Below are 22,004 nucleotides of genomic sequence, written 5' to 3'. Positions count from 1 at the left end.
TGTTACTGCCGAAAATACAGAAAAGAAAATGGAGCTTCTTGAAGCCGATGTTAATAACTTAAAAAATATGCCTCCTTTATCTTCTATCCAAACAACTACACATGATGAAATCTTCACCGAAATCGAAGAACGAAAACGCCGAGCCAAAAATATTATAGTTGCTGGAATTCCTGAATCCCGAAATGATACTGCAACCAGCCGACAAGATCACGATAAGGCAGAAATACTGCGAATTACTGAACTAATACATAATAGTTACCCACAACCTACTAAAATATTTCGTCTCGGGAAGTATAAATCGAAGAAAAATCGTGCAATAAAAGTGTGTTTCCCATCTGAAGACATAGCAAAAGACATACTACGTAATAGAAATAAAATTGACAAAGAACACATCAAAATATTTTCGGATCAAACTCCCTATCAACGGAACTACCTTCAGAATTTAAAAGAAGAGCTGCAGCAACGTACTTCAAATGGAGAAAGTGGTCTTATTATCAAATATATCAAGGGCATACCTAAAATAGTTTCATGTCAGGAAACTACAATAAAGGAAACTTCAAAAAACTGACGTCGAGTCAAGAGAATATAACTTACCAGATAACTAACAATTACACAGATGTTATTTTTACAAAAAAATCCCTGAAATTTTTTTATGCCAACTCTCGGAGTATTGTCAAACCTGGAAAATTCGATGAGCTTAGGTGTATTATCGCTTCTCTGAAAGTAACCATACATATTATTATACTAACGGAAACCTGGATTAAGAGTGAAGATGAGGCAAGAATGCTCCAGATACCCTCATATACCCATTACTATAACTACAGACAAAATAAAAGGGGAGGTGGAGTGTCAATATTTGTGCACAACAACTTAAAACATCACCTCGTTGAAGAAAAATGCGTGGATGACACTCATTATCTCTGGGTATATGTAAAAAAATTTTCTCTAAATATTGGTGCCATTTACAAGCCCAATAAAATGAATGTAGATGACTTCCTTGAGATATACTCACAACAATTACACAAATTAAAACGAACAATAGTCTTTGGCGATTACAACTTGGACCTACTCAATCCGGACTCAGCGACTCGCAAATATAAGAACACTCTAAAAGAGAATAACTACAAAATCCTTAACAAAATAAGCCCAAAACATTGTACCCGCGAAACAAACTCAACCAAAACAATGTTAGACCATGTTTCTTGTAATTTAAGTGAACATAATTTTCATATTGTCACGGCTGAATCTTCAATGTCCGACCACAAACAAATACTTTTAGAGATAAAGCAATACCAACCACCAACTATCATTAAACAGCAATACAACGCAGTTGACCTCAGTAAACTATACCGACTCCTGGATCAATATCCTAAAAATCATGAAAACGTAGAATATAATGAACTGGCAAGGAAATTGCAATCCTGTTTAAATAAGTGCAGAATTACAAAAGTTAAATTTTTGAATCCGCCGCGGCAAGACTGGATTAAAAAAGATCTATTAGAAGAGATAAATAGAAAGAATATATTATGGCAAAAATATAAAACAAATGCGATGGACACGAATTTAAAAGCCGAATATGAACATATAAAAGCTAGAGTATCACACAATATAAGAAAATCGAAAAGTGAATATTATTGTAAAAGGTTTGAAGAAAACTCTAGTAAACCAAGAAAAATGTGGCAACTCATAAATGAATTATCTAAAAATAAACTGCATAGCAGAACTGGACCGGACAGACTTGAAACGGAAGCTGGCACTATTACTGACAAAAAAGAAATATGTGAAAGTTTTAACTCATATTTTTCGACCATTGGCTCAACCCTAGCAAATATGATTTCTCAAAAATCAAAAGTTATTCAAATTTTAGAAGAATGTAGGCTAACTGATAGAACAGAATTGCGATTTCTAAAACCAGTAACTACGAAGGAAGTTATTACCATAATTAAAAATTTTGACTGTAATACTGCATCTGGCATTGATGGTATTAGTACAAAATCAATTAAATGCGTAAAAGACATAATTGCCACAGAACTAACAGTCTGCATTAACTATCATTTGGCACGAGGTACTTTTCCCAACGAGTTAAAAGTTGCAAAAATTGTACCAATTCATAAGGCCGGAAGTAAATTTGACCCGTGCAATTACCGCCCTATATCAGTTCTCCCAGTGCTTTCTAAGGTCTTTGAGAAGATTCTTTATAAGCGCTTAGAGTCATTCCTTAATTCAAAAGATTTCTTTTACCAAAAACAATATGGATTTAGAGCCCAATCAAATACCCTCGCTGCTACAATTGACCTCGTAACCAAGATTAAAAATAAAATTGATCAAAAACAACTTGCCTTAGGTATATTTATCGATCTAAAAAAAGCGTTTGACACCATCAGTCATGAAAAATTATTACAAAAACTTGAACTCACCGGTGTTACAGGCAAAGCACTTGAAATTTTTAAATCATATATGGAGAACCGTACACAAATAGTAAAAATAGGTGAATATGAAAGCAATCCCTGTGCCCTGAATTATGGCGTTCCCCAAGGATCAATATTAGGCCCCCTCCTGTTCCTTACTTATATTAACAGTATCTTTGAGTTGGGTCTCAAAGGAGACATCTCCCTTTATGCAGACGATACAAGTCTCTTTTACTTTGGAAACTCGGTCGAAGTTCTAGTAGCCGACGCTCAAAATGATCTCAATCGCTTACATGAGTGGTTTCAGTCAAATCTTTTAACTATTAATATTACAAAAACGAATTATGTTATCTTTGCAGCAAAAAATAAAAAAATAAATAATAATTTCGAACTAAAAATAGACGAAAAACTACTTGAACGAAAAACCAAAGAAAAATATCTCGGACTAACTTTGGACAGTAACCTAACCTGGAAGCCACACTTAGAAAAAATCAAACTTAAACTAATCCCACTCACAGGTGCACTACGAAATATAACAAATTGTCTCCCTCGAAAGGTGCGATATCTTATCTATAATTCTTTGGTAAAGCCTCATATCGACTACCTCATTGAGGTGTGGGGTACTGCAGTGAAGTCTTATCTAGATTCAATTCAAAGAGTTCAGAATAAATTAATAAAAAATTTATTTAACTATAAATTACGGACACCAACTAAAAAGATATACGAAGAAACAAAAATAATGAACATAAAACAAACGTACATATACTACACTTGTATTCTAATACGTAAAATATTAAATAAGGAAATTAATTCCAATATAACATTTGTAACAAAACAACAGACACGAAAGATTAACTTAAGACGCGCTAGTTACTTGGTGACGCGCCCTCCTAGAACTAACTATGGAAAAAGAAATCTGGAGTTTGAGGGTGTTTCAATTTATAATAAGTTACCATCGGTTATAAAAGGAGAACAAAGTTATGCCCGGTTCAAAAAGCTACTAAAAGCACACACAGTTAATACATACAAATAAGTGATTAAATATATGTAGATATAAATAAAGCAATACACCCCATTTCGATTAGATTTGCACCGCTAAAGTTTAAATATTAATTATTAATTACTTCTATTAGACAAAAACAAATAAAACCCAATAGGTACATAAAATATTTTATGAAACCATATAAATCATATAAATGTATTTACCTAAAATATCTAAATAGAACAATAAACTAAAATAAAATAGTCTTATTAAATATATATATAATATAATATAGTATAGCGTAATATAATACATATAATATAATGTATAAATATAAAAAGTAATTAATATAAACCTGTTATATCAGGCTATGCCATCAATGCCACATCTAGTAATAAGTCCAATCCTAAACCTATGTTTTTGTTTCGAGTCTGTTGTGTCTACCTGCATTTTTGTTATTGTATTTGTTTTTGAATTTTTGTATAGGTACCTTCTGTGCGTTCTAGTAATAATTATTTAGTCTCTTGTAATGTTTTTTTCTCAGTAAGCGAATTTTTTTTTTTTTTATTATTCCTATGAGAAATAAAGTTATTCTAACCGTAAATATACTTACGTCTTCCCTCCGTATTGAAAAAAAAGGTATAAACCGACACCCTGAAGTTAGGCTATAGTCAACATTTTAGTTTTTTTAATATTTAAATAATCATTATTTAACTAGATATTTTTATTGTTGGTTTTTTGTACAAAAAAAAATTGAAAAGATTTTTATTTACTATGGGCACTGCAGAGCCCTCTTGCATTGGGAGTGTCCATGGGCGGCGGTATCACTTAACATCAGGTGAGCCTCCTAACCGTTTGCCCCCTGTTCTATTAAAAAATACTTTCATATATTCAATTGTTATATCTTAACTTGTTTACTATAATTTCTCGATGAACTATTGACACAATGTTGCCAATTAGTGATCATATTTGTCGGGTACAAAGTCCAAGTAAAGCTTTGATTAAGTTTCATTACAGAGTGAGGTTTTGTTATTTTTAACTAGACATATAAATCTATAATGAGGTTGTCCAGTACTCTATTCCATTAATATTTTTCTTTGGTATTTTTTTACCAAATCTTTTGTATATATTATGTATTTGTAAATTTTTATCAGTAGCGCTACAACCTCTTTAGGTCTTGGCCTCAGATTTCTGAATCTGTTTCATTTTTAAATCTAATAGGCAAGTAGGTGTTCAGCCTCCAGTGCCTGACACACGTCGTCGACTTTTTGGGTCTAAGACATGTCGGTTTCCTCACGATCTTTTCCTTCACCGCACCGTTAAATGCGCATATAGAAAGTCCATTGGTGCACAGCCGGGGATCGAATCTACGACCTCAGGTATGAGAGTCGCACGCTGAAGCCACTAGGCCAACACTGCTCTGTATTTGTAAAGTTAACTTAAAAATAATAAGGAAAAATCCTTGTGTTTCTAAATTATATCTAGACAAAATTGTCTAGATGATCCATATATGAATCGCGCGCATAAATCAATGTTAATTAATTACAATAAACAGACTGTGTGCGTCAATCGGTAAATAGCCGTTCATTGATAGTGTAACCTCTCTTATCGGCATATCCCGGAACGTCTGCGAACCAATGCGGATCTATTAGGTAACCACAGAACTTTGGACAGTACATATAATTCTGTGGCGTTTTCAACCTTTATCTGTCTTAGGCTAGGTTGGATTGAGACTATAGGTAAGATTTGTATAACTAACTCCTCTGGTAATTCCTAGGATAAGCGTGAAATGTGGAGCCTATAATTTACTCTTTGTAAGTTGTCGCATTATATAAAAAAGCCTTGAAAATTTAAATTAAGCTAATAGTTTTAAGTTCCCGCCGAAACGCATAACGTAGGTCAGAAGGTTAACTAAAGTCAAGCCTTTTACGTGTCTTAAAGTTCAAATTTGGAAAACAGTCCCCGAGGAAATTATACTCCAAGGAAAGACTAGACGGGAAAAAAAAGGTGTGTAATTATGTACACGCGTTAGAAGATATACTTTTTTGGCGTAACAAGACAACAATTGAAAAAAGTATTTAATACATTAAAAGTTTTTTTATAAGACATTATGTAGTTAAATAAAGTTTATTTAAACATCACAAAAAACTAAAACGTTGACTATAGCTAATTTCAGAGTGTCGGATTTTAGTGACGGCGCGGCGTGCGCGCGCGTTGTAAAAATTTACCTACTCTCATCATTTTCCCTAACGCGTCAAAAGAAGTATAAGTTAAAAAAAAATTTCCGGCATGCTATGCATTTTAGCCTCTTAAACGACTTGACAGTCAACATTTTTTTATTATATTACTTTTTGAAACCATCTTAACAGAGATTATTCATATGGCCAAATAGCCTATTAAATACGATATAATTCCTGGCTTGGGTTTTAATCCCATAAATTATAATCCAATGAGAAATCGCTCGCGAACGTAGATAACAGTATCAATATGATTTCCTGCCCACAATATAAATTTATATAGGATAGAGTTCTCAAGGTTTTATCTACGGAATATTCAATTTATCAGAAAAATATTAATTATGTTATGAAATTGTAAAATTTGCGGGTGGTCAAAAAAAATTGCGTCAAATGTACCGTCATCGGAGTTTTATACAATGTATCCATAAAAACCTTGTCAATGCAGTAAGTTTTGTTTCTTTTATTTTGATCGGTGAACCTAGATGAACTTAAACACCATCCATAAGCATACAAATAATTTCATAAACATTTCTATAAGATATATCGATATGTACCATAACCATGTACGTTAGCTAACATATGAATTAAATAGTATGGATTAAGCGCGACTCAGGTAACTATATTTCCATATATAAACAAGAATTCTTCGAAACATCTCATTACACTGACAATCGCTCATAACATTTCAAACACTGAATACGTGCGCGAGAGTGCGATTAAAAATGAATCGGACCAGTGCGACTTTAATGCTCCAAACTATTATGGTGCTGATGGAAAAGCAGAACTCGTCTGGAGTTACCCATTTCCCGACTGGTTTTTATGGTGAGTTGCTTGATTTGTGGTGAAATTTAGAGATTAATTGGAATTTAAATAGTGTGTGTAGTTTATAATTGTAGTGTTTTAGTGAGCAAAGAAATGGTTTATAGTGTTTTCGATGATGCCTTTGCCTTAGAAAATAAAGGCAATTTATATATTTATGTTATCATTAAAGTGAGTAAGAGCGGTTTTTTGCTTGCGTAATTATATTAAATTTGGTAGTATAATTATGAATGCTTAGCTATAAAGGCGAATATTCTTAATTATTTCTAATATCTTATTTGTTTTAGTAATGTGTTAAAATAAAACTCAAATCGAAAACGAAAATTCTTATAGCTTTTTTGTATCGTTTCTTAAGGCACATTTTTATACGGTTTTGTGTCAAAATTTTCATATTTGTCTAAAAAAAATACATACATAGCCTTTATTATAGTACTACACTTCACTAAACTACACTAAGTCCATGTCAAAATATTATTGTCATATTTTGCACTAGTCCTCCGATAGAGTGAAAGCCTTCTCAGAATTCTTCCACTTCTCACGACAATATTCCATTTCTGCCCAGCTCTTTTAATCCATTTTCCCAAATTTCTGAAGAAGGCGCGGCGTGCTCTTCTTCCCACTGGGCCATTTCAAGTAAGGGTCTTCTTGACCCATTTGCCTTTAACTCTTTTATAGGTGTTACGACGTTTTTTATAAATAATTTAACTGCATTATCTATAGAACCTAAATAACTAGACTCCGCTTATGTTATTTTATCTTCTACAATTATTATATCTTCTAGAGGATGCGGAAATTGAGCGGTGCTATCAGCCATATGGGTGCTTTTCAAAAGCCTACCCCTGGACAGAACATCGGCCTGACAACTACTTTCCGGTATCACCAGAAACTCTGGGCGTAAGGTACGTTTTTATTTACTGAACTTATTAATAATTTCAATGTAAGGCAAAGATATAAAAATCAAAATCAAAAATCAAAATTTATTTATTCATATAGGTAACAATGTACACTTATGAACGTCAAAAAAAAGGAAATATTAAATGAATTTAATTTTACATTTACTGCCAGTTCTCAAATCAAGGGCGTAGAACGGAAGAGAAGAACTGGCAATAAACTCTCCGCCACTCTTTTTAATCGCCAAGTTTTTTTTTACACAATGTTTGTAAGGAGCTGCAACCACTACACCATGTTCCATATGACATATTGAGTAATAAATGTCATGTATTCCATCTTTGGCTATATTCTCAATCTATTTGTATGTAATTATGTATAATTTATGTTAGCTGTAGGAGACAGACATAAGACAAAGTTTAAATTACACAAAAGAAGTGAACTTGTTTACTTATAGGGTTCATTCGATATATACTGAGTAATAACAAATCGTTGTTGACAAATGGGATTGCCCCCGAGACTTCGGTCTTCGAGGTTTTAATTGAATATTTAATAACATGTATTTATAACGTTGTATTTATTAGATGTAATTTTTTTAGAAGTAAATGGATTATGAAAGTGAAAAACTTTAATTTATTTATTAGTAATCTTACATTATACAGATATCCATATTACAAAATAAATCACGTAGACTATATGACGTATGAAATAGAGAACATAAGTACATTAATAGACAAAAATAAAAAGAAGACTGAAATTTAAACTTTGACAAAAGACAACGCTTAATATTAAAAAAAAACTAAATTATTTGCTAAACTAAGTCGAGTTCTTCAAATCCTTTTTAATACTTGCTTGTACGCTAAAGATAAAACCAGCTGTCTTTATTGTTCAGATTAAGTTACAATATACGAATATCGAATGTTTTATAGTTTAGGTAGTCCATATACGCCCACTGTACGTACTTAATGAACTTGTAACAGTGAAATTAATATTTGGAATGTGATACCGCGATATTTTAACCATATTTGCAATCTGTCACTAATTGACAAGTGATGTGAGTTCTTGGTGTACTCTCTGTGGCGAAAAAACTAAAAGATGGCAAAGTGTTAGGTTATTCCATCTTTAGTATACAAAAATACTTACAGTATAGGCAAACACATAAAGTAAATATCTAAGGGACGGACGGAAGGTCATCATTCAAAAAAATACACAGTTTCACACACGGTTTATACCATGGAAGTCGCTTCATGATGTCCCACTAATGTAGAAAAGTTTAAAGAAGAAAAGTTAAAAGCCAGCCAGGTCCTGTGTCACTTTTAACATTTCCTTTCATCAATCGATCTTGACCCAACTCCGCATACGGACTCGTCTGCCATATGCCGAAAACGTACCAACTCATATTACGGCCATACAATGTAGAGGTTATAGAAATTTCGGGATACTGATCGTGATAACAAAATGCAAAAGATCAGATGAACCGATCAAACTAAATCATTGTCATCGTCCTCAACTGTACACTGTCATGAGAGAGACGCTGATCGGAAACCGGTGGAAACAGTCCTCTCCAGATTTTTCCTTGCTGACTGCGACACTCAACCGACCTAATATAGAGATATCGTTTTGTAACGTCTCCAGTGGCTCACTAATCTTGTCATTATGAAACCGTATTCCATAGTTCTATGGTTACACATAACTACGTATGGCATATTAGTGTCAACAAGTCATTACACAAGTCACTAGTATTTTGTGATCCTTGTCATATTTCAGCTAAATATATCAGACAGTAGATGATGAACTAGGAACGGAAACAGTCATATTATCTACGAAGATTATTGTCATATAGGCCATTTTTTTATAGTTGAAAGATTTATTGATGACCGACAAGTCTTTCCCGACGCAACAAATCGTTATTTTAATTGGTGGGTGTGTCTGCGTATTTGAGATAAAGTTGTTTTCGAACAAGCCACGGACTTTGTATCTCACTAAGTACACAAATAATTATACTGTATACATTTGTTTTATACTTATACTGTATACAACAAGAAATTATAAAAAGTTGGTTAAATCAAGTTTTAACAACACGTGATTTTTTAAATTCCATAAATATTGTCGACTAAGAATTACGTTTGAGTTTACATAAATGAAATTTTATAGTATCATTTTGATCTGTTTTCCATTATTTAGGTTGCCTTGAAGATATTCATTACCAGCCTGAAATTATTTTTACATTGTATTATATTTTTATTTATTTGTTACATCTCATATGTTATGCTATATTTTTATATGCACAGTATATTTTACATCTTTTCCTGTGACAATTATAAAAAATAAATATTACAAAAAATTTAACACTTCCAATTTAAGATTTTACTACTACCGGCTAGAGATCGTACAGTGGCATAATTTTAAATGTCCTAAGTCCAATTATTGTTTCACTGGAATCCGATTAATGCAGTATGTTATACCATAACCAACGCTCGATAAATAATTCAAAGTTCTAATATGACCTAGAAATCATCGACAATTTTTCTATATACCCCATATTAGTGATAAGTCCGGGGGCTCGTCCGTGACACCCGTCTATCATTAAGACAAAACAAATATTTACATACCGTAATTGCATTGTGACGTATTGATAATTTAAATGTACTTTGCCCGATGCTTATCAACCTTTGAACTAAACGAGTATTGATAATGTGTCGAGAATCTTCAGCCGGTACGTTTGATAAGCCAGTGACATTTTAATTTCCCGCTCCAAAAGTTACAATACAAGACTATTCCTAATAATAGACAACTGTCAAATTGCACAATGTCGAAAATTTTGGCGAAACGATCACCGGCGAAGATTATTCACGAGGCTTCAGAGGCAAACATTTAGTGAAGAAAAAGCGTTCCATCAAGACAAACGGCAGACTAAATGCACCAGTGCACACGTTTGGCTTGGGAAATATTCATAAACTGTGCTGTAAACTTCTCCCTCATACACCACGGTCTCTCGTTTTGGATTTGGGTCGAATGAGGGGTTATCACTGTAACAACCCCTTATTTTGAGGTCATTGAGAAATCCTGTTATTTGAAGGACATTTTAGACAAACGGCAGACTAAATGTATCGAGGTAAATACTGTTGAAAAAAAATCCCTATTTGCCCAAGAAATTATTCTTGTATTAAAAAAATCACGGACTTATCAAACTACCCTCATGGTCGTAAGTCTATATGTCAAAAATGTTTTGATTATTGATCTTACATTAATATTAAAATTCATTGGCTTTAGTCTCTGAGAATCTATAGCTAGATCCTAGGGTTATTCAACTCGGGCCTTAGTGCTTGAGGATTCAGAGCCGTGGGAATTACTTGGTCAGCGCTTTTCAGGGTGTGTCTTCTAACAAATTCAATACATTGAAGACATATGTTAAATATCTTTGTGTCTAAAATTGCTAGTCTATGGCTGATAATTGAAATATTACAGATATGCCGTGTTCACGAGACGAAATAGAAAGATACCAGTCCTATTTCAGGCGCATGAAGAGGAGAAAGTGCGCAATGCCAACATAGACCCACGGGGACCGTTTTATTTCATTACGCATGGTTTTCTTGATGGCGGACATAAGATTTGGGTAACCTATATTTAATACATCACTCGCAATAGGAACAGAATTATGAGGCATTATTTGTTTCTGTTTTTAGAAAACTATTCCTGTTAATGTTATGATACTAAAAAGGTTTTTTAAAAATAGAACAAAGGCGATAAGTTCGAAAAAAATCTAATTGTTCATCATGTTCCTAAATGTCAGTTGTCAAAATATTGCGGTGAACATTTGACAATTAATATTCAATTGAATTCGCATTCCAGATTCAAAATATAGCTGATGCCTTATTAAATTTGGAGGGAAATGATGCAGCCACAGTTACAATAGTGGATTGGCGTCGTGGTTCACAGCCTCCTTATGGACAGGCCGTAGCCAATATAAGGCTTGTTGGGGTTATGACGTCACACCTTATTTATACTTACTACGTAAGTGATATTTTCCATTCATAATACACTAAACTGTTTACGAATGTTTGTCAAATATCCCTTTTCTAATTAAAAGTAAAATACCTTATTAACTTAGGTACTCCTTAAACTTCTGGATATCTTAAGAACTACCGTACCTAAAGAAATTAGCACTGTCCCCTAAGCTGGAATACGCTAGATTTAAAGGTCAAACTGTTATACCCATAGTTGCTTTTTCCAAGTCGGTTAACATTTTAAATAAAATAATTAAACCTACGTAAAGAGCGACAAAAAAGCTGCATGTATTGTCCCCATGCTAAAGTGAAATATTATATACAAAGAAATAGTATAAATTGCATGATATAAAATTTCAAATAAAGTTAAATATATTATTAAATTCATAGAAAAAATACTTAATATATTTTCATCATTAATTATATAGCGAACTAGACATTTTTTGTCCCAACATCGAATTTAATTACAAATATTTAGTTTTTGTTACAAATTCATATTAAATAATAATTCATCTGCGTGTCAAGTTAATTATCCGCCATAGTAATCTGCATTCCTAATGCCGATTTGACCAAGTCACAAATCTTGAAAAAAAAACTTTTTGTCCATGGAATTTCGATATTGGTGCAGACTTCTGTTCACACAAAAATTTTCGCGCTATAAAGTCGGAAACAACAAGAAGTTAGAGCAAACTATGAAGTATGACATCCATAAGTCAAAACAGTATTGGATTTTGACAACGAATATCTCCCGCTATCCGGAACCCGAATTCGAAATTTACCAAGAAATAATTTGAAGTGTGTGTAATTTGTAATGTGGATTTGTGTGTGCGTTTTTATGTGATCTTAAAAATCCATTGGATTTACTTATTCCCTTCGAAAATACTATATAATAAGTTACTATATAATAATAATATATAATAAGATAGTATAGGAGATATGTAGTAAAAAAGATAATGCTTATAAATGTATACTTACTGCCAATTCTCTAATCTGAAGAAGAACAATAAAATCTCCGTGACTTTTTATTACACCAAGTTTTGTTTTATTATTAACTGGAAGGAAATGGGCAGGACGATGTGTACGCTCTTCCCTTGACCCTTAGCAGAGTTGAGCTCTACATATTTTATATATTATATAGATATATAATAATATATGTACTTCTTATATATAAAATTCTCGTGTCGCGGTGTTTGTGGTTAAACTCCTCCGAAACGGCTTGAACGATGAAATTGATGACTAATGAAATTTTGTGTGCATATAGGGATATGTATGAGAATCGGACAATATCTATTTTTCGTCCCCCTAAATGTTAAGGGTAGTGCACCCCTAAATATTTCTTTTTTTTTTAATCTTTAGATAAATTTTTATTCTTTATCAACTGTATCAACAACATAAAATAAATACATACAACCCTAAATTGTCAACTCTCTACGATCAATCCTTATTTTTTATTATAAATGATATACAAGGCAAAACGACGTTTGCCAGGTCAGCTAGTTTATATATATGTATGATTATCATGGCAGAAAGAGGTCGTAAGAGGGAGTTTATATTATAGTATTATTTTTTTCATTACAGAAAGAACTAGGTTTGTCAAATTTAAACAATTTCCACTTCATCGGACATTCTTTGGGATCACACTTGGCTGGTTACTGCGGACATTCTCTGCAAAAGGTAGGATTAAAAAAACCTAATTTATTTTTGGTTTGGGCCTCTGATTTCTAAACTGTCTTTCATTTATTTCCCATAATAAGACTTCGGTGTACAGGATTCCGGTATCACCTCGATATTTTCCTTTACCGTACGTATCCAACAACGTAAACAGAAATATATAAATATATAGAAAAATATGTAAATGAAGCGATTCGATTTATAAAGAGTAATTTAAGATATAGTGAAATCACTCTTTTAAGTATCTTTTGAACCTTTTTCTCGGTAAAGGAAAAACATCGTGAGGAGTTGCCTTAGATTCAAAAAGTCGACGGTGTTTGTCAGGTACTAGTCTGATCACCTACTTATCTATTAGATTGACAAAATATCATCACCAAAAATATAGAGAAATCTGAGACCCATGTCTAAAAAGCTTGTGACGCCACTGATTTATTTATTTTAATAGTTGTTTACCTCCGTACCGAGTATCGCCACTTGCACAAGACTTACAATTGTTAATTGGAAATGATTGAATTAAAATTAAAATAAATAAGAAGTTAATTAAAAAAATAATAATTAAAATTATGATTTCGTTCAATTTTTTTTAATGCAAATTATCTTATATGATATACTTACTATTAATTTTTATTTAATATCAATTTAACATTACGATCTAGCCTCACATAAGATTATTACGTAATTTAACACTTATCTAATTTTGCCCAAAAAGGTTATTTTACGTAAAAAAGCGTCCATTATCATTACTATAAGTCTCTATTAAAGGGAGACACTCTGTTCTTGTGTACTATTTGTTTAATATAAATTGTAAAATAACGTATAACGTTATCTCTAGAGATAAATTTAATTACTAAAATAATTAATATCCGGGTTCTCAGGTTAAATAATAATAAACATTGATTTTGGAATCAAGAACGTCATCATTTGTTTTGATTTTAACGCAATGATTAACATCAAAATAAAATATTTAACAGAAAACACGTTTTTATTTGAATACAATTGACGTGGGTATGAAAAAAGTATATCTTTTGTAAGCAATTCATCTTGAGAAAGATGTCCCTATAATTAAGAGTTTATGAACTGCCTCAAGGATCCTATTGTCTAACGACTGACGAGGTGTATTTTAGGTGATCACATATGAAATTTGCGTTTTGTCGTACTGGACTCTTTGACCTGAAATATTGCCTCTTTGGTTAGGAATTCCAAATTCAACATTCATGTTTTACAGCTATTATTACGTTATTATACGTGTATTTGTTATTTTAAAATCGTTTTTTTTGTGCGTCACTCTATTTTTAAAATGAAAAAACATAAGTTATCGCGTTATTTACGAGTTTCACGCGGGACTAGTGCTGCAGACACGGCTTAAAGGATTAATGTTGTGTATGGCGGCGGTGTCTCAAAAGAAAACAGAACGTTTTTTGTTTTCAAGGTTTTCTTTCTGGAAATTTCGACAGGACAAGTCCCGTGGACGGCTGGAGGTCAAAGTGAATATATGGACTCCGAAATGCTTCGTGGCGTCATCGTAATTGGTTCTAGAGATACAAGACAGTCCATTTCAATTAAGCATTACCAATATAATTGTGTAGCGGCAGTGTTTAATAGATTTTGTAATTTTCCAGAAATACAATCTGAAACTCGGACGAATAACTGGTCTCGACCCAGCGGCGCCTTACTTCAGCAACACCGTAACCTTGGTCCGTCTCGACAGATCTGATGCGGAATATGTTGATATAATTCACAGTAACGCTATGCCTCTGTATTTCTCAGGTATTTTTCTATTTCCTATATATTTTTGTCTGCTTTCCGTGATTAATTTAGAAATCTCAGTCAGAACTAAATTGATATACCTTAGATAGTTCGAGTTCGTTTAGTTCTAGTTAATTCACGTTTTTAAATCTCACACTTAGATTAAGAATTATTTACATTTTACATGGTTATTCGTTTGGTGGCGCCAGTTTCGTATCACTTGGCGTATAATAAATCCAAGCTGGACATTGAGAGTTTCTGAAGTTACAGTTCTAGTTTATTTAGTTCTAGTTTATTCACGTTTCTAAATCCCACCCTAGGATTAAGGGCGATTTAGAGTCCAAGACCTGCTTGAAATTGGACGTACGGAAGTAAAAAAAATTAACTTTAAACACACGTTTGATGTGTTATTACTTAGTTCCTCTGATGATGGAGTATGAAGCCTGCTTAAACATGCAATTTGAAATTTCGTGATTGATCAACCTATACCTACTTATACATACAGGATTCGGCATATCCGAGCCAATAGGCCACGTTGATTTCTTCCCCAACGGAGGTTCCACTCAACCTGGTTGTAAAAACGAGGGTTCAGCGAATCAAGGGGGAGGGGACATGTACCAGTCAGTGGTGAAATATGTTGCCTGCAACCACGAGAGGAGCTACGATTTCTTCTTTGAAAGCATCGCGCCCAGTTGCCCCTTCATGTCCATACAGTGCAAGTCATATGAGGTATACATTTTTCTGACAAAATAGCAAAAAAAGAATTCTATTTTTAATAACTGATCCTTTCGTACTAAATTATTAATTTTATTTAAAGATAGAAACCAACCTGGCTCACACCGGTTTTAATGATCGAACAGATCAAAATTTTAAACTTTTGCATTTAAATTTTATCTTAATCCAACATGGAGGTCGCAAACTTTTTTTCTTATAAGAACTAAAAATAAAATTACGCTGTTATCCCTAAGGTAATTTAATCTTTTTATCTGGTTTTCGTAATAACAGAAAAATAAATAATAACTAATACTATAAACAGATTTCATCAAGAATAGACACAGTATTACAACATATAAATGTTTAAAGAACTTTATTTCACATTACAAATAAAATATTTTATTTACATGGAAACTAAATATGTACATACGAGCGAGATACATGTCGCCATTAGCCGTCCCAATTTAAGTCTATCGTGTTCATTCTAACATGTATTTTCAAAGCCTTTTTGAATTTGTCAAACGCACCAATATTGCGAATTTTAGATGGTAATTGATTAAATAATTGCACAGATATATATAGAAAGGTATCAACTTAACACAATTGACATTGACAGTTTGAGGAAATGAAAAGATGTAATGGGTGCGTTCTCATTTACTAACACAATTAATACAAAGATGAAAACATTTTAAATTGTTGGCGATACATAAATTATATTATATGGCTTTTGCATGACATTTTTATCAAATCATGCAATTATAAATATCTATTGATTTTTTATTTATGCAGTATTTTTCTTTGATATTTATTCAATTTACTACTACCAGACTAACACGCCTATATAGTCTGTCTCACTCTAACGCGCATTGGCCGCACTTATATTACGTCATAGTGTGTTAGGGTTTTAGTTTCGTTACGAAATTTCTTGATTCGGTCAACGCGCTCAACCTTAATTAGCTTACCTAACAACATATAGTCACCATATGAATATAACAAATTTTATGTCTTTATCTGCTGCAATATGCTCGGTAACTGAAAATTACCGTGCCCCCATATACAAAGATCTTAGAATTGTAACGCCAATATTTTACAGGCGTTCCTCGACGGTAACTGCACCAGCTGTGATAATAAACACTTATGTATTCCCATGGGATTCCATTCCCATAACATGTACAAGCGACTTCAAGTTGGCGGACTGGTTGATACAAATGCCAACGTCGCCTTATACGCGTTGACCGGGAGTACTAAGCCGTTTTGCAGTAAGTACTATTGTGTCATTTTCATAGATTTATATATAGTCAAATATATAATGACATAAGAGTATTATCAACATTTAAAAGGTAATTAAGCACTACCACAGATCTCGCACAGAGTATATTTTAATGTTAAATAATTTTTACCCTCAGGAGTCCACTATGAAGTGGCGTTAAAGGTATCAAATTCAACGGAGAGCAAAATTCACGGGCCTGATGTTGGAAAAATATTGATAACCCTAATAGATAGGAATAACAACAAAAGTGATCATCGATTTTTGAATGATGAACAGTAAGTAACGTGTTCTTTTTTAATTTGTTTAATTATAAGTAATCATATAGATTATATATATTATAAAACAAAACACTAAAACAATACAGATTACATGGATAAACAATATACAGATGAAACAGAAAAAAAGTGAGTATATTTATAGACAAAACTAAACAAAACTGAAATTTACCATTTGAAACAACAGATAATTTTTAATTATAAATATGAGTTAATATAGAGATAACATATAATCTCCACAAAAAAATCGATTAGGTATAAAAAAATATATATTTTTATAATAATAAAAAAATGTTACCTAAAGTATTACATATGGAGTACCTACCGAATTTACTCTTTATGTTTTATATTACAAATGTTCTTACAGAGTAACTCCATGTAATGGCCATAAAATTCAAAATCATTCAATCATTTAGGTAACACAGTGTACACTAATGAACGTCAATAAAGAAATACATATTAAATTTTACATTTACTGTCAGTTCTCAAATTAAGGGTGTAGAAGGGACGAGAATAACTGTTAATGTAAAGTCTTCGCCACTCTTTTGAACGCCAATTCTTGTTTTGTTTAACTAAATTACGAGCTGAAACCATTACACCATGTCCACATGACAATTTTAGTAATAAATAATAATAACGAGATCGATCGTGCACGTATATTTGCGTGCACGCACGTACGTATGTGAATTAAATTTTTCACAGTACGAATCGTTTCTTATAAAAACACGTTTAATGCACTAATTAACTCTAACGCTTATTTTTTAGGAAATACTACAGACCTGGTGATGTCCATACGAAACTGATAGCTTTTAAGGACACAGGTCTTCCACCTCTCACAGTTAAGGTGGAGTGGAAGTATGAAGCCAGTCTCCTAAACCCCATGACGTGGCGTTTACTTAAATCCTCCAGTCTTTACATTGAATATATTAAAGTATCTTCGTTAGAATATAATACTGAGTAAGTATATTACTTTATATAACCTTGGTTAGTGTGCGAATTAATATTTGCTAGTAAAGGGTGATGACCAGACCTTATAAAAAAATTAGTGACAATGTCAGAGTCAGTGTCAAGCAGTCTATATATAGTCGAGAATAGTTAAGATATACTTGGAATAAATATATATTTTTTTTCAATGAAATAACCCTAGGGATTCATATTTGAATGTGTGATATTTTATTAAATAAATAATAATTTATTTAAATTATTAACTTTCAGTATAACTGTCTGTCCGAAGCTCAAGAAACCAGTGGTGGCTAACCTTCCAACGATAATGAAAACCAAATATTGTTCACATCCGTAAGCTTCTAAAAAGATCTTCTGTTAAAAAGATGAGAATTTCCAAAAGTATTCTATATTAGTATTAATAGTATTCAAATTAGCAATAAGGATTGAACTGTAAGAACACATTGTTTGATTTTAATATATTATAAAGAAATATTTTTTGTTTCCTTTTAATTTCCTGCAAGATATGCTGGAGATTTCTAGGCTGGAATCATTGTATTGTAAGTTTAACATTTAAAAAAAAATGGCGCGACGCAAGCCCTTATTCATGTATTGATTATTTTTTTTCTGAATAAGCACAATTTTGTTAAATCAGGTAAAGGGCTTAAAAATTAAATGAATCTAATAACTATTATTATGACTTATGTTCTACGGCCGATATTATCCCAATGAAAGCGAATCAAATATTGGGAAATTATTTCCCACTTGGTACGAAGTTGCAAATAATTTTCTATTTTTTTTCAAAAAAAAAAAAAATATTCTTACTGTTTTTATTAATTTTATTAAGGGCAACACTTTGTACGAAATCACTAACTGTCCTCGTATGAAAAAGTAAAAATCGATTAAATTTAAACGATCGATAAAAATTTAGAGATAAAACCGTTTCTGTTGAGAGTTTTTAAAAGTTTTTTGAGATAAAAAATCTGGTAACTGCATAAGCACAACATTCCATTAAACGAGACTTGTTCTCTGAAAAATTTTTAAGGTTTTTGTCCTGGTAACATTCATATAGTATGTTAGATTTTTTAGGGTCAATTTAGTGAGAAATAATTTCCCATTGTCTATTCCATTGCACAAAATACAGAAATTTCTCTATATACAATGAATAATGTTTGGTCTATCTTGTCTTATTGGTTCTTGGTCTACTTGCCAGAAGAAACGAATACTGAGAAAAGATGTCGATTTTGCTTTACAAAACAAAAGGAACGGAGGACAAAAATTAATGTTCCGAATGTGAAGTTGCACTGTATGCTAAGAATTGTTTTAAAACCTTCCACACTGTTCCACCTCAATGATGCTATGCAGCAAATATTATTGTATAAAATTAAATTAAAACATTGTCTCCAAATGCTGTTGTTTCATTTTATAGCTTTTATCATTCACATTTGGGTAACTAATATGTTTTAAATTTGAAGTAAAAATGTGTCAAAAGTTGAGAAACGTGCCGGATAGTGTGAAATAATATCCCACTTGATTAAATTTTGCTTTGCTATTATGACGTATAATGGGAAATAATCTCCCATTGAAAATCCCCTATTTTTCCTCTACTTTATTATAAAAGGATTTACCCAAAAACCATGTTCACTTTTAATTCTGCCAAACACACTACTTATAGAATTACAGCTTGTAAATAATATATTGACGTGCCAACGACGATGTCGTTATTGTTATTCTATTAAATTTGAAAATTGCCAATTATTATTTATAATTATTTAATTGAAAGTGACCTAAGGGCCTATATACACTACGCGGTATTCAGACAGTCTTACTAAGATTTTATTTGCTAAATACCAAAGCACACAAACACATGTTTAAATAGCTGTCAGTTATCACTACCACAATGACAGCCGACAGCGATAGACGACAGCTGACAGCATAATATAATGAGGATTGAGTAATGAAACGCTATTGAACTTACTGCTTAGTTGTTATGTGATTTCATAATTCGATTCACGTAATAATTATTGTTATATCACATTTTATTCTTCCATTAATACATTCAGAAAGGGCGTGTATTCCAGTGCTTTAGAATGGGTGACACGCGTAAGAAGAAAAAGTTTTACTTTCGTAAACGAAGAAACAAGTATTTCTTAGAACCCGGCTTTAGAGGTTTCTTTTGCACATGTAACTTCAGGGAGAAGGATTGTGTCAAAGAAATGTACAACCTGCTCAACGAATATGCAGGGAAATTATATCCTGAAGTTGAAGGCCCACCACCTGTAGCATTAGCCGATCGAGAAGATCGAACGGACAGTGATTCTGAGAGTGAGACTGATATAGGAGACTTGCTCAAACAGGAAGTTGATTCTATGAAGAGTTATTCACAAAAATCTCTTAAGCACAAACGATTTCAAGTGGTTGAGACTGGAGCATCAAATTGCATTTTTATAAAGACTAATCTACCATGCCCTGAAGAATTAACTACAGCTATTATCAAGGACGTATGTACCACAAAAGTGCAAAAGACGCGCCATGTTTTACGATTCTTGCCCATCATGGCTACTTGTAAAGCCAATTTACCTGATATAATGGAATGTGCTGGTAAACTTTTTGATAAATTCTTCTTGAAGAAGCCATCAACATTTGCTGTTATATTTAACAAGAGGTTTAATAGTAGTGTATCGAGAGATTTAATCATCAAGGAACTTGCTGAATTAATTGTTCTTAAGAACAGTGGTAATAAGGCAGACCTAAAGAACCCAGGTCTTTCTATAATTGTTGAAATTATAAAAGGAATTTGCCTTCTTAGTATTGTTGACAACTACTTCTCTTATAAGAAGTACAATCTGAATGAACTCTATAAAGAGGAATCCAACAATGATTGTGATGGTCCTCAACCAAAGAAGTTAAAACCAGCAAATGATTCCGATGAAAAAAAGAGTACTGAAGAGGCTGTTATTAACTAACCACATACTTTCCAGTATGTTATATACTGTTATACTAATTTTTTCATGTTTTAGGCTAAGGCAACTTGTGCCCCCTATACCAATTCTTGCACCAAATTTTTGCTATTTCAGACTTTTAAATCTTTCACTAAGATGTTATTATAATAAACTTATTGTTTTATGTGTTATCATAGTTTTATTTCAACATTGACTAATGCAATGTATGCATTTGTTATGAGGTAATATTCATGTTGTATAAAGAGTGACATAATTTACATTATGTAACTCTTAGATTGTAGTTATGCAACCGAGGCAAACAATGTAGCCCCATCTGGCTTTAAGCTCAAGTTATAACTTGTTATGTAAGCAGCCAAGTTGGTAATTGGATTCAACCTGGTTCTATCTTGTAGTTTGGAGTTTCTATCTCATTCAACAGATGTCGCTAGTATACTACTTCAAGCATATTTAATGTATATATTTACGAGTGCACAAAGTTCCGATTTAATACATTAATGTATTCAAGTTTGCCACATATCTTTTTTTAATTGGTAAAGTAATTGTTTAATCTGTAGATGGTAAAATGTATATTTTACCATCTACAGATTAAACAATGATGAAGATGGTAAAATACATAGAAATAAAATTTCATAAGTTCGAAATGCTATCGCTAATGCTAGGATATCGAAAAGCGAATTTCTGGAATACATATACCTATACATCTAATGTAAAGTATCTAATTTATTTGTTACAACTATCACCAAGCATATTAAGCATACATTTTCCAATCATCAATTTTAAAAATTAAATGTCTAGTAAAATTAGACGCAATTTTTAGTAGCACTGTAAACAAAGTACATACTTTAATTTACTAAAGAACTACATCATTTCTCTTCAGTCTCATTAAACAAGGTGTGTACACAGAGCCAAACTAACTAAGAATACAACGAAATGGCATAGTAGATTGTTCATGTTGATAAGTATTCTGTTAAGATAGTTTAGAACAATGAACATCGTCCACAGCGACCTACATAGCTTCATTGGCTAGTCAATAGATGTCGACACTAACACGCTTGACTATCAAAATGAAAATATGTACCTTC

The 22,004-nt window shown here is 32.3% G+C and overlaps 2 protein-coding genes across 3 annotated transcripts; both read left to right on the top strand.

Moving 5' to 3' along the window:
- Positions 1-5,785: 5,785 nt before the first annotated feature.
- On the top strand, positions 5,786-18,454 carry LOC110999065 (pancreatic triacylglycerol lipase). 2 transcript variants are annotated; one of them, XM_045629777.1, is made up of 11 exons: positions 5,786-6,071; positions 7,230-7,345; positions 10,803-10,950; positions 11,187-11,348; positions 12,920-13,015; positions 14,632-14,779; positions 15,264-15,487; positions 16,566-16,731; positions 16,879-17,017; positions 17,783-17,974; positions 18,233-18,454. In XM_045629777.1, exons 1-11 carry the CDS (start codon positions 6,018-6,020, stop codon positions 18,315-18,317), a joined length of 1,530 nt encoding a protein of 509 aa, XP_045485733.1. In that variant the 5' UTR covers positions 5,786-6,017; the 3' UTR covers positions 18,318-18,454. The 2 variants fall into 2 exon arrangements, with proteins under 2 accessions (XP_045485733.1, XP_022123646.2); XM_022267954.2 differs by lacking the exon at positions 5,786-6,071 and adding an exon at positions 6,088-6,449 and having other exon boundaries at positions 7,228-7,345.
- A 1,449-nt stretch (positions 18,455-19,903) lies between these two features.
- On the top strand, positions 19,904-21,090 carry LOC110999068 (THUMP domain-containing protein 1 homolog). Its single transcript, XM_022267955.2, has one exon. It carries the CDS (start codon positions 20,050-20,052, stop codon positions 20,923-20,925), a length of 876 nt encoding a protein of 291 aa, XP_022123647.2. The 5' UTR covers positions 19,904-20,049; the 3' UTR covers positions 20,926-21,090.
- Positions 21,091-22,004: the final 914 nt, after the last annotated feature.

The sequence above is a fragment of the Pieris rapae genome, chromosome 10 (assembly GCF_905147795.1).
Source record: "Pieris rapae chromosome 10, ilPieRapa1.1, whole genome shotgun sequence".
Classification (NCBI taxonomy): Eukaryota; Metazoa; Arthropoda; class Insecta; order Lepidoptera; family Pieridae; genus Pieris; species Pieris rapae.
This window is presented reverse-complemented; position numbering and strand designations above follow the sequence as displayed.

Excerpts from the sequence above, each read along its gene's own strand:
- LOC110999068 (XM_022267955.2), top strand. The coding sequence starts at position 20,050 with ATGGGTGACACGCGTAAGAAGAAAAAGTTTTACTTTCGTAAACGAAGA.
- LOC110999065 (XM_022267954.2), top strand. The coding sequence starts at position 6,350 with ATGAATCGGACCAGTGCGACTTTAATGCTCCAAACTATTATGGTGCTG. Across the intron at positions 7,346-10,802 it reads CCAGAAACTCTGGGCGTAAG|ATATGCCGTGTTCACGAGAC; the intron begins GTACGTTTTTAT and ends GAAATATTACAG. Across the intron at positions 16,732-16,878 it reads GAGTACTAAGCCGTTTTGCA|GAGTCCACTATGAAGTGGCG; the intron begins GTAAGTACTATT and ends TTTTACCCTCAG.